The 13974-nt window shown below is 46.4% G+C and overlaps 1 protein-coding gene across 1 annotated transcript in view; it reads left to right on the top strand.

The window, feature by feature from the left end:
* csmd2 (CUB and Sushi multiple domains 2) overlaps positions 1–13974 on the top strand; it is a 279455-nt gene that overhangs the window by 86493 nt on the left and 178988 nt on the right. Inside the window, exons 6-10 of the mRNA XM_056582350.1 lie at positions 2723–2835; positions 4906–4983; positions 6710–6797; positions 7944–8068; positions 11796–11917. Coding sequence (XP_056438325.1) covers positions 2723–2835; positions 4906–4983; positions 6710–6797; positions 7944–8068; positions 11796–11917 — 526 coding nt within the window. The remainder of the gene's footprint in view (positions 1–2722; positions 2836–4905; positions 4984–6709; positions 6798–7943; positions 8069–11795; positions 11918–13974) is intronic.

The raw sequence follows: 13974 nt of genomic DNA, 5'->3' as shown, positions 1-13974 counted from the left end.
AGAGGGAGAAATAGAAAAAGTAATTCCGGTAAAGGTGGCGGGGCCGCGCAGCGTTTGATTGATGTGGCGCGCAGACATTAATCTTATTCTGTCGGCTCCCTGTGTATATACCCATCTGTTATGCCCCCCGCTGCGCAGAGGGGGGGTCGAGCACTGGGCTTAAGGGTGGGGACCGGGAACTCCTCCCTGGAAGGATTCAGGGTCCGAGATCGGACACCTCCAAACCCGTTGCTAGTTTCCTCTTGGCGACGGCAGACCATAGGTTGAGGGGGCCATGGCTTCCTCGCAGCTGTCCACAGGCTCACACAAGACCCCCACAAGCCCATGGGGGAAAATAATGCAATTTTGCTTCAAACCCAAGGTTCCTGGTTCCAGAGCCAAATCCAATTCATAAGCTGCTCCTGCTCTGTAATGATTGCCATTGGCCTGCTTCCAATGCTTAAACTGTGTGTCAGAAGAGTTGCTACATACAGAAGAATTGGCATACACCGTGTACAGTATGACATTGCAACTTGCAACCTAGCCTAGACATATGGCGCATGGGTTGTAGGACAGAGATAAAGAAGCAGCACATGGCAGGGAGAATCCCTCGATAGCTCCAATCAGGGAAATCCCCCAGAATTCCCGGCAGGCTGAATTATCTGCGCGCATCAATCTCGCAAATGCTCATCGATGTGTGGGAGGACGCCTCAGCCTCCAAGGGAGCATCCTAACCATTACGTCCCATGTCGACGGCTGGTATTGACATGAGCTAGCTCCCAAAACTAGCACGCCAGGCGCGATCAACAAACATTGACATATGTTAGTATGTTGACATTTTATGTGTCGATTCAGATTTCTCTTGCTGCAGAGTGGTGGCGGGGCCGGGAACAGAACCAGTGCAGTAGAAAAGAAATTGTTTGTGCGGGCCATGGCTTGCTGCACTAACCACATTAAACACACACATACACGCCCGCTCACACACACATGCACACACAATCACGCACAGCTCGTCTCACCATCGTCATCACCCTCTTCATCACAGGTTCCAATGTTGCGTTGAGAGCTTGTGGGGAGGTGCTAATTTTCTCCCTCCCTGATAGGCTAGGAGACATAGGGGGTAGGCGGGAAAGATCAAGTGTCATTGTGTGGTAGGGAGGCCAACATATGTTAACCAATGGGATAACGGAACAAGGATGGAAGACGCCAAAGTTGGGCAGGGTTTATGGGGGGGCAGAGACTGAACAGCCCACAGATACCTTGCTACGCCTAAAATTTCCCTTTGGGAATGTTCTGGGTCTCATTTCGCACCCTGGAACAGCCTGATCTCTCGTTTTCTCTGCTGCTGCCGTGGCCGCTGCAAGCGAGGGCAAAGAGAAACATTCATATGAAATTCAGAGACATATTCATTTCCAACCGCTTTTGTCCCTCAATTTCCTCACTATTACTTTCCAGGGCATTTTCATTTGGTTATATTTCCTAAAAGGTTGTACCTAGACCACCAACCCCCCCCCCCCACCCCCCCCCCCCCCCCCCCCCCCCCCCCCCCCCCCCCCCCTTCCCCAAAACTCCCAATTTTCATATGTTTTCTGCACCCGACAAGCCCTATTCTGGGCTCAAGTGATTACCTGTGCTATCCCCTCAAAACGCATGTGGGGGAGCAGAGCTCCAGACAAACCATGCTGGCTTTGTCTCCCATCCATCTCATGACAACGCTGTGTCCCCGGCCCCCCGGGACCCAGAAACCCGGGCGCTTCATGTAGCTAATCTCCCGGAGCACCGCGGGCCAGACCGAAGGCTTCCAGCTCCATCATCACACGGCAGAACACCCTCCTCCCAGCTCACCGCCTTCCAATTCACCTGCATATTTACCTGGTCTCCACGGTTACCCACCACCTGATCTATCACCCTAGTTTCTCGTGGTTTGTTTAATTTATTGCCTTATGAGTCTCAGCAGCTGTCTACCTGCAGCTTTCTTTTTGCTCTGGTTCTCCCCCCCCCCCCATCCCCTTGGCCTGGTGTTGTTTCTGCCAGTTTTAATGAGTGCTGGGTGGAAGTCTAGCCCCTAATGCACTTCTCCTCTGAGGAGCGGGGCGAGAGATGGGTGAGGAGGGGGAGGCGAGGCGGACACAGTCGAGGAAATCTAATTTACAGGTGGGAGATTGGAAAGGACGCACACACGCGCTCACAAGTGTGGAGCAGTGCATGTTTGTGTGTGCCCGTGTGTGTGTGTGTGTGTGGGGGTGTCTGGCGTGTGTGTGCGCGCAGGATTTGTGGGCCTGGCGTGCGTGCGTTTGTGCACTTGGCGCTTTTGTGCCAGTTCTGCGCTTCTGTTAGTGCCCGGAGATAAAAGATTATATGTCCCTAAATGACTTTGGCTTGGGCTTTACCAGCTCGGGAAGTGCCTGGTAAGCAATGGCCCTCATTAGCATACAGATCAGCAGGCACTTTAAGTGTTTGTAAAGTATAATTCACTGTGGCATGGTCAAGCCCATAAAAGGAATGTCCTTCCTCTGCGAAACGCCCGCGCAAGGCGTATCCCTCCGCCAGTTTTACGAGTGGAACCGCTCGGATAAAAAGTGGTCGCGCAGTAGAGCCCATCGGGCACTTTTTGATGGAATGAGGATTCTTTTATCAGATATCAAAAGAACAATTCATACCGGAGTGTATTTTTTCAAACAAATGTATCCAGTCGGGTACATCTTGAGCTTCTTCTAAAGTGGTGCTGTTTGTGTGTCCTCAGGTTCACGGGTCCAAACCTTCCCTCCCCCATCATCAGCAGCAAGAACTGGCTCCGGCTGCACTTCACCTCCGACGGGAACCACAAGTTGAGGGGCTTCAGCGCCCAGTATCAAGGTGAGATCCTCTGGGATGGGGTGCCGTGGACCTCCACGGAGAGGGCTCTCGACCTCACCCCCCGTGGTTATTACGACACACAAATTAATAATGCATTTTAATTTACTGCAAAAGAAAATGCATTTTGTGCATACAAGGTCGCTTGTATGCAAATATGTGCACGCATGTGTACACACACACACACACACACACACACACACACACACACACACACACACACACACACACACACACACACACACACACACACACACACACACACACACACACACACACACACACACACACACACACACACATTTTCACTCGTTCACTCACACACACATTTTCACTCGTTCACTCACACACACATTTTCACATCGCACACTCTCCATTTCTCTCACACTCACTCACAAACGCAGAAACTCTCTCAGACACACGCACACACACAAACAACCACATGCGTTTAAACACACCTTCACATGCACAAACCAACACGCGCATTAAAACACACGTACACACTCGCAGAAGCATACCAACCTTCCCAAACACATGCATATCCACGTGCTCGTTCGCAATTGAGCGCACAGACACACATACACACAACCACACATACACAAACTACACACACACACTTGCACGTGACTAGAGTCTCCAGTCTCATTACTCTAACTGGGCTGGAGGTCAGCGTTGGGAAGACACCAGGCGAAGGGAGAAAAGGGATTAGACTGTCTCCCTAAGACTCTCACCTCCAGCCGTTCACCTCCCGTGAGAGAGAGAGAGAGAGAGAGAGAGAGAGAGAGAGAGAGAGAGAGGAGAGAGAGAGAGAGATGAGAGAGAGAGAGAGAGAGAGAGAGAGAGAGAGAGAGAGAGAGAGAGAGAGAGAGAGAGAGAGAGCGCGCAATGTAGAACGTAAGAGAGGGAGAGCGATTAGACTAAGAAGTGACAGGGACGGAGTATAAAAAGAGAGAGAGAGTAGCGAGATGAAAGGGAGAGAGAGATCATACAAGAGGGAGTAGAGAGAGGGAGGAGGGAGAGAGAGAGAGAAAACTAGAAACTAGCGATAGAGATGTAGATGTGAGGCAAATATTAGTATAGAAAGAGACGCAGAAATGAACAGTGGATGAGGGGAGGGGGGAGTGGAGGGAGAATGAGCGAGAGAAAGAGAGGCCAAGGTGCATTAACGATAACTGGCTTCCGTAGTGAGATAAAGACACAGTGAAATATGGATGCGTGTGCAAACACCCTAATTAGATTAACCATTGAGACCCTCCGATGAAATAACCCCCCCCTCAACCAAACAATCGCAGAATCCTTAAGCCCCATCGTAATACCTACCCATGACGCCTTATAACGCCAGACATCTTCAACCAACAGAAGCCTCTCTTTTGTGGCTTCCCATCCCACTAGAACGCGGGAGGATTATGATTATTCACCACCAGTCAATTGGTCTTTTCAATTACCAACACTGGCGTTCTTCAATGTGACACATACAGTTTATTTATTATTTCCTTATTTTCCGTTTCTGTGCTGCCACAAACAACACATTTCATAGGATTCTTGTGAGAATCAAAAGAAGTACTAAAGAAATGACACTTGACAGAGCTCATATTCTGAGAGAGAGGAAGTTGTGTAATTTATGCCGTTCAATCATTGTAACGTAGCAGATGGGGTATTTGACAAGGATGTGTGGCAGGTGTTTACGTATGTACTCACAGTGGCTTGTGTTACTTTTATTGGGTAATGTGCGTTTACATCCGAGTCCCTAATTTGATGTTGATGAGCTCATTTCCTTTCCAAGTTTCCTTGTGTGGAAAGATTTCCATTTTGTTTAATGAATCATCCAACTCTAATTAAAACTCCATCATCACATCATTGTATAGGCATGACATCTGGGAACATGTTTATCATTGCTACAAACCAGAAAAAAAATGTGTTTTCCAGACCCAGTTCATGAAATGAATAAGATAAGAATAAAATCAATTATTAATACAATCATCATTATCTCACTTTAGTTGCCCTCAATTGCAACCATATTGTGTGTGTATGCATCTAGTTCTCACTGTTTCTCTGTTTTCCTGTTCCCTCCAGTGAAGAAGATGACTGAGTTGAAGTCTAGAGGCGTGAAGATGCTTCCCAGCAAAGACAATCACCACAAGATATCAGTGTGTAAGTATGCTCTACGTGCGGCACACTGTCCATCCTTTATCCAGAGATTGTTTCTCTCCCTTCGATACCGGATCATTCGTGGTGTTGCAGTGCAACGCTAACAGGAGGCACGGATGACAATTACCTCTGTCACAAATGACCCATTTCATTTTTCCTGTTACTGGGCAATCTCATTTCAGTTTTTTTCCACCGCTACATTGTCCAGTTGAGGAGGGGGACAGTAGGGGACGTTTGGGCTAACAATGATAAATGGGCAGCCATGTTTGCCAAATCTCAGCTGAAGGGGAGACGCTTTTGTTTAAAACTCTTCCGGCCATCCATTTATCCATCCGTCCCTATCTGTCCCCATTTTCTTTTAGCTCAAAGTCACGAGCACACACGAATAGTTGACTCTCAGCATAGAAAAATCAATGATGAACTTGCACTGTAAAACCGGGAAGGCCATCTTGTTTCGTGGGCTAGGGAAATGCAGAGACAATAACGCCAAGTAAAAGGGATGACAGTAATTGTAATTGCTTGCCCTTTTCAAAGTGGCAAAAGGGAAATCTCCCTGTCTCCCTCCCCCGATATCTCTCCTCCCACACTGTTATTACCACCTTTCTCTCTCCCCCTTTCCATGATTTCTGGATTGTTTCTTCTTTTTACCTTACGTGTGTGTGTGTGTGTGTGTGTGTGTGTGTGTGTGTGTGTGTGTGTGTGTGTGTGTGTGTGTGTGTGTGTGTGTGTGTGTGTGTGTGTGTGTGTGTGTGTGTGTGTGTGTGTGTGTGTGTGGAGTGCGGGGGCACCACGGTGGCCTGGTACGCACAGTGTGTAAATGGAGTAATTAGGTTCAGAACCAAGGTGTGGATCAGACAAGTCATGATATTCCTGTTGCCTTTGGGTCCCTTTTCAATTTATTTTCTCCACCTCTTCCTATTCATCTTATCTTCTAAACTCCCCGCCCTTCCTCCCCCCGATATATATATTAAAAAAACATCATAAACTTCAGGTTATTTTCATGTTTCATGTTCCCATTTGCTTTAGGCTTTTGGATACCCTCCCATATCCACTTTGTTTATTGCTTTATTTTTTCCCTGTTGTATTTCCGTTGATATTTGCCGTGAATACTTAATAATTTGCCCGTTTCCCTCCACCTCACCGGTTCTGTGCTCTTATTGAAATCGACTCTTCGGGACCACAGTGTTCCTGACACCTGTGAGTCTCATCTATTATTCATGAGCCTCCCGACAGACGCTTGGGCCAATCAGCAGGTGTCAAAATGTCCTGGCACCGCCCGCCAGGTTATTGACCCCGCCCTGTCTATCAGATGGCTTCGCCCGGTTGGCCCGAAACCACTGGACCACTGTCATTTAAACTCCCTGCAGTGTCACAGGGAAAGTGCATGGGAAATCCAAATTAACTACTTGGAAAAGTGTTATGCAGGAAAATAATTAAACAATACAGCATATTAACGGTTACATAAATGCTAATGACATTTGCAATAAAGATTGTCCGGCATGTTTTATGCGTGAGAATATGGCATTTATTGTATACAAACGGAGGTTCTCTCACCACATCATTAAATCTAGATTGCTCTTTTTATAGGATAAGGTATTGATTTTTTTTTTTTTTTTTTGCATCTCTCTCTCTCTCTCTCTACTCTCCTCTCTCTCTCTCTCTCTCTCTCTCTCTCTCTCTCTCTCTCTCTCTTCCTTCCCTCCTCCACCCCCCTCTCTCCCCCTGCCAGTGTCTCAGATGGGTGTAGCGCAGGGGCATAACATGTGTCCAGACCCTGGGATTCCGGACCGAGGGAAACGGAAAGGCGCTGACTTCAGGTAGGAGACGGGAGGACAGAAGGAATTATTGCAAACCACTTGAGATTGAGTACATTTGGGATGGTAATGAGAGGTAAAAAGGTTCAACAATTTCTCAATAAATTCCAAAATAGGCCAAAATTGAATCTAACAAACTCTCTTCTAATGTCTTCAGCATAGTAACGAACTGTGTCCATCCATTTTCTTCCTCTATATTTAAATTCGCTCCGGTTGGAGTTAAATCCGCTATTCCGATGCTATTTCACCCAGTTTCTTTTTATATCCCAAGTTCTCCCTGTAACCTTCACCTGTAGAATCCCATCGGCTGAGGCCGAATGGAGAAATGTGTACACACAAACAAATGGTCTGCATATCGAGTCGCAGCACACTAATATGCTATCCCTGTGGGATGTACAAGTTACAGATGGCCCCATCAAAGCTCTTCTCTGTCTGATCCTTTTTCTGTATCAATTGTGTTCCCTAACACAGACAAATTAGTACTTTGGGAATTGTGGCATACCAACGGTATCCCATAATGCAACGTGTCTGGTAGACCATCTTGCTGCTTTAGGTTACACTTTTTATTTATTTATTGAAGAGTGGGTAATCGGTAAACAGTTGAACCAGGCATGCTTAGGGATAAGCCAGTGAAAGCCATGAAACGTAGGAAATACTAATACAGGCCTGTCTAGCTCGAGAGAGAGAGAGAGAGAGAGAGAGAGAGAGAGAGAAGATAGAGAAGAGAGAGAGAAGAGAGAGAGAGAGAGAGAGAGAGAGAGAGAGAGAGAGAGAGAGAGAGAGAGAGAGAGAGAGAGAGAGAGAGAGAGAGGATTCTGTGCCGTCAACCTGACAGGATAGAACCTGGGCTCCCCTCTCCAACCCTGTCTCTTCCACCTGTTCCAGGTATCATTCCAGGTATCATTCAGTTGGCAACAAAAAAACACTGAAGAAAAAAGGAGACGGAGGAGACAGACAGAAGGGAGCTGGATAGGAAAATAAAGAGATCGAAGGCCCCATTTAAAAAAAAACAAAAAAAAAACAGACATGCAAACATAACAATGAATGGTATGGGTAGCACCATCTGCTACCCATACCAAGTAAGCTGCTAGGTCGATCTTGACGTCTGACTCATTGCCCCGGTGTTTATGCAAACCCCTCCGCCTGCAGACGGGGGGCCACTGTTCACTACTCCTGCGACGAGGGCTACGAGCTGCAGGGCTCGAAGAGCATCAGCTGCCTGCGGGTGACCGACAGCTACGTGGGATGGAGCGACGACCGGCCCATCTGCAGAGGTAGGCTGGCAATTAATGGCTTCCTTCCCCACGTCCCACTCAATGCGGACGGTGCGTGTCTTATCTGTCAGTCTGCGCGTTATGTGCGGGGAGATGTCTTACTATATTCGGTTTGGGGGACAGGCACGACTTTTTCCAGCGGCCCCGGCCTCCCTGCCCACTGGATTGTGTTTGCTCCTTCTGTAAGCGTCGATGGCGTAACAGTTGGACACATTGGACACATCACCCACATTCTTCTGAACACATTTCGTTGATGGGGGAAGCCACCAGTCATGCCCCTCTGCGCTGTGTCCGGGGGATGCCGGCTGGCTTAGGATATATCTTATTTTAAAGTTCTCCTTCCAGATAAATGTCAGAGTCGGAGTAGTGGGTCGAACGGGACTCTTAATTGACTGGCGTCGTGTGCCTCTGGCATGTTTGCTAACCAGAACGGTCACATCAGCAAAAACCATTGGTGGAAGGGAATGCAATGATTAGCTGTCATTTGAAATTGTAAACGCTGAGATAAGATATCTCCATTGGTTGGTTCAATTTAGTTGTATTTTTTCCCTGGTGGTAAACATTGAGTTCCAATTAAGATAATCATTTCCAAAAGCTTGTGATTTAAATTTAAATTTTATTCTATGCTTTCACCACTTACTTTCCCAACTTCTTTGTTAGCCGCTATATGCCTTATGTCCGAGCATAATGCTGGTGAGGGAACCTCATTAAGTTGTTTACCAACTGGTTTTAGTCCTTGTATCCTCGCTCATTTCCCCCCCCCCCCACACATCTCCACAGAGTCGGAGGGGATAAACAAGAGGGAAAATAGGCAACGCTGAAAAGGACTTATAATGAAAAGGAAATTATTAAAGTGATAAGGCAATAAGCCTACACAAGGCACAAACGGATACAAAGACACAGTCTTACAAACGATCACACAGAACGACCTTGCACACAGAGACACACACAGACACACATACACACAGACACGCCGACGTCACACACTTTTCAAATTGGGGTTGCATTGGCATGGCTTTGGTATAGCCTGCGATAAAGCGTTATCGTCATCATTAAGCAAGATTTGCCGACTGTGGCCGAAGTCATTAGTCTGCGTTTGGGTGCGAAAGCTTGTTTGGGTGCGAATCAGTCTCTCTTTTGTAAAAGTGACGAATGCAGCAGCCGGGGTAGGTTGTTTGTCTTGTTCCATTGATTCGGACAAACTAAACGCTTGGTCATTATTTCAAAAGTGCCACGTAATTGTAATTGCCCAGTTAACTGTGGGAAAAAAAGTAATTAAAGAAAACATGGCTTGATCTTCTGTTGTGCAGAGAAATTCATAATTTCAGCGTCAGGGTAAGTCATCAGAAGTGCTTGTGTACAAAAGTGTCCTTGACGTTCACTAAGGGGGGTAGTTATTATTTATTATTTTTCCGGGCAATTTTATGGTTGTGTTAGTGTTTCAAAGCGGTTCAAATCCGTTTTCATCTTTCATAGCCTTTTCTCAAAAGAAATTGCGTCCATTATTGTTAAATTGTCGCACAAACATTGGAAAGGATGGTTCTTAATTTCATTGAGGCCCTATGCAATGACATCTTTTCTTCCAAATAGCAAAACCTCACAATTTTCTGTCCACTTTCTGTCCGCTGCCCTTCTTCAACAGTGAGATATATGTCGGCCATTTTGTGCCAGTTTCAGCGCAACCTCCCTCTAATCAGTCACCCTTAACAACCTGCTGCTGGACAAAGTTGTCTGATGAAATCACCTGGCCGCTTCATCTCCTTTATTGTGGCCTATGGGAACATCTCTCGCTGTTCAGCTTAATGTGTTCGGAGAAATCCAGTTTTTCAGGGTCTCCCCCATCCCTTGTCTTAAAGAGTGATCCAATTAAGGCCAAATGGGATTATACCACTAAAGAAAATGAAGGGGTTGGGGGGGCCCAAACATTGAGGGATTATGGGGGTGGATGGATTGGATGCCCGTCTTCTCGTTTAAAGCCTCTCTCCATCAGCTGGTTAGCATGACAACGAAGCAACACATTAGGAGAATCACAAGGATAAAAAAGGCTACTGGCCCCTGCTGCAGGAACCCTGGTCACCCCAACTGACACCCCTTCCCCTTCGTTACTACGAAATAACACTAGAAAGATAACGGCTGCTAACGAAGTTCATCATCCACACGGCATGCCTTTATACAGCAGCAGACCATTAAAAACAAAATGTGACAATGTACAGGAATAATAACATGAACATGTATAAGTGTGCGTCGCCCGTGTTCGTCACCATTAAATGCAACAGGGCTTTTGCCGGAGGCAGTGCTAATGGAGAAAATGATTAATCGCTCGGTGTCTCGTCGTTCATACCTCCTCCAGGTGGAGAGGTGGAGAGGTGGAAACGCTGCAAGTCTCTGACTCATTGTCGCTGCAGCCCTCTGGTCACACCGGGGTACCTTGAGAAATGACACGAGACAGTTGATCAGTACCGGTGCTAGTTAGTATCGCTGAAGAAGAGGAACAAATGATGTGCGCGTGTGTTAGCCGCATTCCTGTAGCACTCTTAGTTGGATTTCCATTTACCGTGGAAGTTGATCTAAGGTCACCCACTTAAAATAATTACTTCAACATTGGGTAAAAAGTTTGCGTCGCTGTCCAGCCGGAGGACCATGTGACAAACATGGGACACGGGCTAGCACAATGACCCCCGGCCTTATGTCCTCAGAAGGTCATGTGACTGCTCGTACAAGTCATTTAGGGAGATCGACGTGTGTCTGTGTGTGTGTGTGTGTGTGTGTGTGTGTGTGTATGTGTATGTAGTCAGAATGTCGGCCGCTTACACTTATTGTGCATGTAGTCAGCTCCTATTGTCCCTCATCTCTGACCTTTAAAGCCACACACGCCCTTATTCGCTCAAGAACACACACACACACACACTCGTTAAATGTCCCTTATAAAGGACGCAAAAGTGAACTTTAATTAAGGTTTTCTTTACAGGGATCTTTTTGATAGGAGCTCCGGGGCTTTAAGCAGAAACAAATGGCACGACGTCCTTCTAAAGTCAAATTATTGCTAAAGTGTATCATTAAAATCAAGGCAGTAACTATAGCATTACTTGAATGTGCAGAAGCTATGAATGTTGGTTGATTTTTTAACTATTGCCTTTTTTCTTATCATTGATTCACAGCTTCACTGGCCTCGCTCATTAGCTTCTCAATCAGGGTTGTTTTAACCACTGAGCTCGAATACCAACTGAAGTGCTTGGAGGGCACTTCAGCCAGAGTCAGTATGAATGACACTTGGGTTAATGATGGTTTGTAAACAAAACACTGCTGTACTCTTCCTTCGCAAAACATCCTCGGAGCTGAACGAATGGTGCAAAGTTGGAACTGGTGATGCCCTCATACGTGAGATGAGATGCAGATCCCTCTTTTTAGATAAATTCAACAAGTCAGATAATTGCTGACTGGTTTCGAAGATATTGGAATGGTAATCCTGCATCTGTGGATCAAATCCCAAAGTGGCTGGATCAGAATGTTTGACTTTGGTGGAATTGTCGAAACTTGTGTGGGAAGCTAAATTGGCTTTTATTCATAGTGCTCCTTCAATAGGATTAACAATTTTATGGTAGGGGTTTGCTTCTCAATTAAGATAATCCTGAATGCAAAACATGTTACATTATTCATCACAAACTGTATAACTGAACATTAATCTTCCACAGCCTCACCTAACCCATTGATTGCTAATATCTTGTAGCACCTATGTGTGGAGGTCAACTGAGAGGTCCCAGCGGTGTCATCACCTCTCCAAACTACCCGGTCCAGTACGACAACAATGCAAACTGCACCTGGATCATCACTGCCACAGACATGACCAAGGTACCACCCTTCAATACATCACACAGCAGACCCTTAAAACAGAGCCGATGTTGAGATCAGACCGCAGGTATGAGAAACTGTACCAGCCTACTAATAACCAGGGAAACAATTTGTATTCAACAAAATAGGATCACATTTTGCCAACAGGAAAGCTGCTAAAGATTCTGCTGTAATATCATCAAGGAGTCATTGATTGGCATCTCTTTAACTCATTGTGTTGCACACAAAATGACAGAAACAAAGGCTGGTAGGCTGGGCAGAGAAAGACAAAGGCAGCTGGCTTTTTGTCCCCTTTGGGATGGGGGCGAGAAGGAGAGAGGGAGAGAGAAGGAAAGGCAACAAGCAGAAACAGCCATAAAAAGCAGAGAAGAGAGACGGAGGGACTTTGAGGATATCATGATAGTGACAGAGCCACTCTGTTCAGACGGATGACTTTGGTTGTGTGTTCAAGGCCACGCGGCCGGCCCGCTTGCCAAATATCCTCCCGTGAACTCAAAACAAAATGGTTTTACAAATCTGGTCTCTTATCACACAGGGGCGAGTGAGGGAGTGGCTCTTTGGACTGAGGCAGGGCACGCAAGGCTAGACGTACACACACTGCACGCGCACGCACACGCACACACACACACACACAAACACACACACACACACACACACACACACACACACACACACACACACACACACACACACACACACACACACCCTTGGGTACTTTCGAGGGCAGCCTACTGAAAAAAGACAACGGCACTTTGGGCTGTCTCGCGCTCTGTGTGTCTGTCCCAGATGAAGATGGAGCACCTCTGTTCTCTTTTAGCGCCGCGCTAGCCTTCCCTCTCCTTGCCCTCCTGCATGTTAGCCCAGTCAGAGGTGATGCTAGGTCACACAGAACATCAAGTCAGGTGTGGGAGGAAAGGGTGGATGGGGGAGGTTTACTTGTTTTTAAAGTCCAAGCCTTATACCGAACAGTGGCTTCAATAGTTGTCTATATTCCCCAAGGTCACTGCACACACTGGTTTTTGAGGGTGTTTATTCCGTTTTTATTTAGTTTATCCATCCGCTGCAAAGATATCTTTGGTTTTCATACCTAAACGACTCAAATACAAGACCAGACGGTAGCTAAAAACCCTCATATCAATTCTTTTTTTTACTTTTTCTTTTTTAATATCTAATTTCCAGCGGGCTGTCGACTGTTACAGTTGGCAGATGGCAGAGACGTTAGCTCAGAGTGGCGTTCGCCTGGCAACCTGCCCTCCCGTGACCCCCGCTGCCTGCTCCATCTCCACTATGAACCTAGCCAGTTGTCATTAGCCACCGGAGTTTAACATAGGACCCAATGCAATTTGCATTTATATAAGCTTTTTCATTAGGCGTGGCTCTCCCGGACCCTCTGCAGAACATTAAGAATGTGTTAGAAGTTATCGGGGGCCAATCTTTTTTTTCATTGTTTTATTGTTATCTCATTTTCCACTCCTTTTCTTTTTTTTCTTCCAGCCGCTTGTTCTTTTTATCGAGATGCGCAGCGGCTCCAACTCTGTTCCGTTGTCTATCTTTATTAGCAGGGTTCTCCCCTCGGCGACGCTCACGAACGCGTCCGCGTTCACACGTGCCTTTCATTCTGATCCCATTCTGTCCCGCTTCCGACGTTTGAAATTGTTTACGCTACCAGAAGAAAAAAACGAACAGAAGAAGTAACAGACGTCGACGCCTGCATTATTTATTCCTCTAATGTCCACCCGGCAGATGGACGCGGACCTTTAAAGTCGTGGTGAAGTTGAGAAAAACAAATAGGATTCCCCCTCTTTTTCTGGTGTTTTCTACGGGGAGAATCTCAAGATTGCGTGCGGGCAATCTCTCCAGCCAATCAGATGCTCGATAGTCAATTGGCATTTGGGTTAGAGATCAGAATTGGCGAAAACGAAAATAGTTTTTTTGTTAGAGTGGTGTCCACATAGCTTCATGAAATAGGACAAACAAATTGAATGTCATCCAATCACAGGCCGACGACACGATCCAAGGGCAACATATTTGGAAAATAATCTGGGTTCTACCTGATA

Source organism: Gadus chalcogrammus, chromosome 22 (assembly GCF_026213295.1).
Source record: "Gadus chalcogrammus isolate NIFS_2021 chromosome 22, NIFS_Gcha_1.0, whole genome shotgun sequence".
NCBI lineage: Eukaryota > Metazoa > Chordata > Actinopteri > Gadiformes > Gadidae > Gadus > Gadus chalcogrammus.
This window is presented reverse-complemented; position numbering and strand designations above follow the sequence as displayed.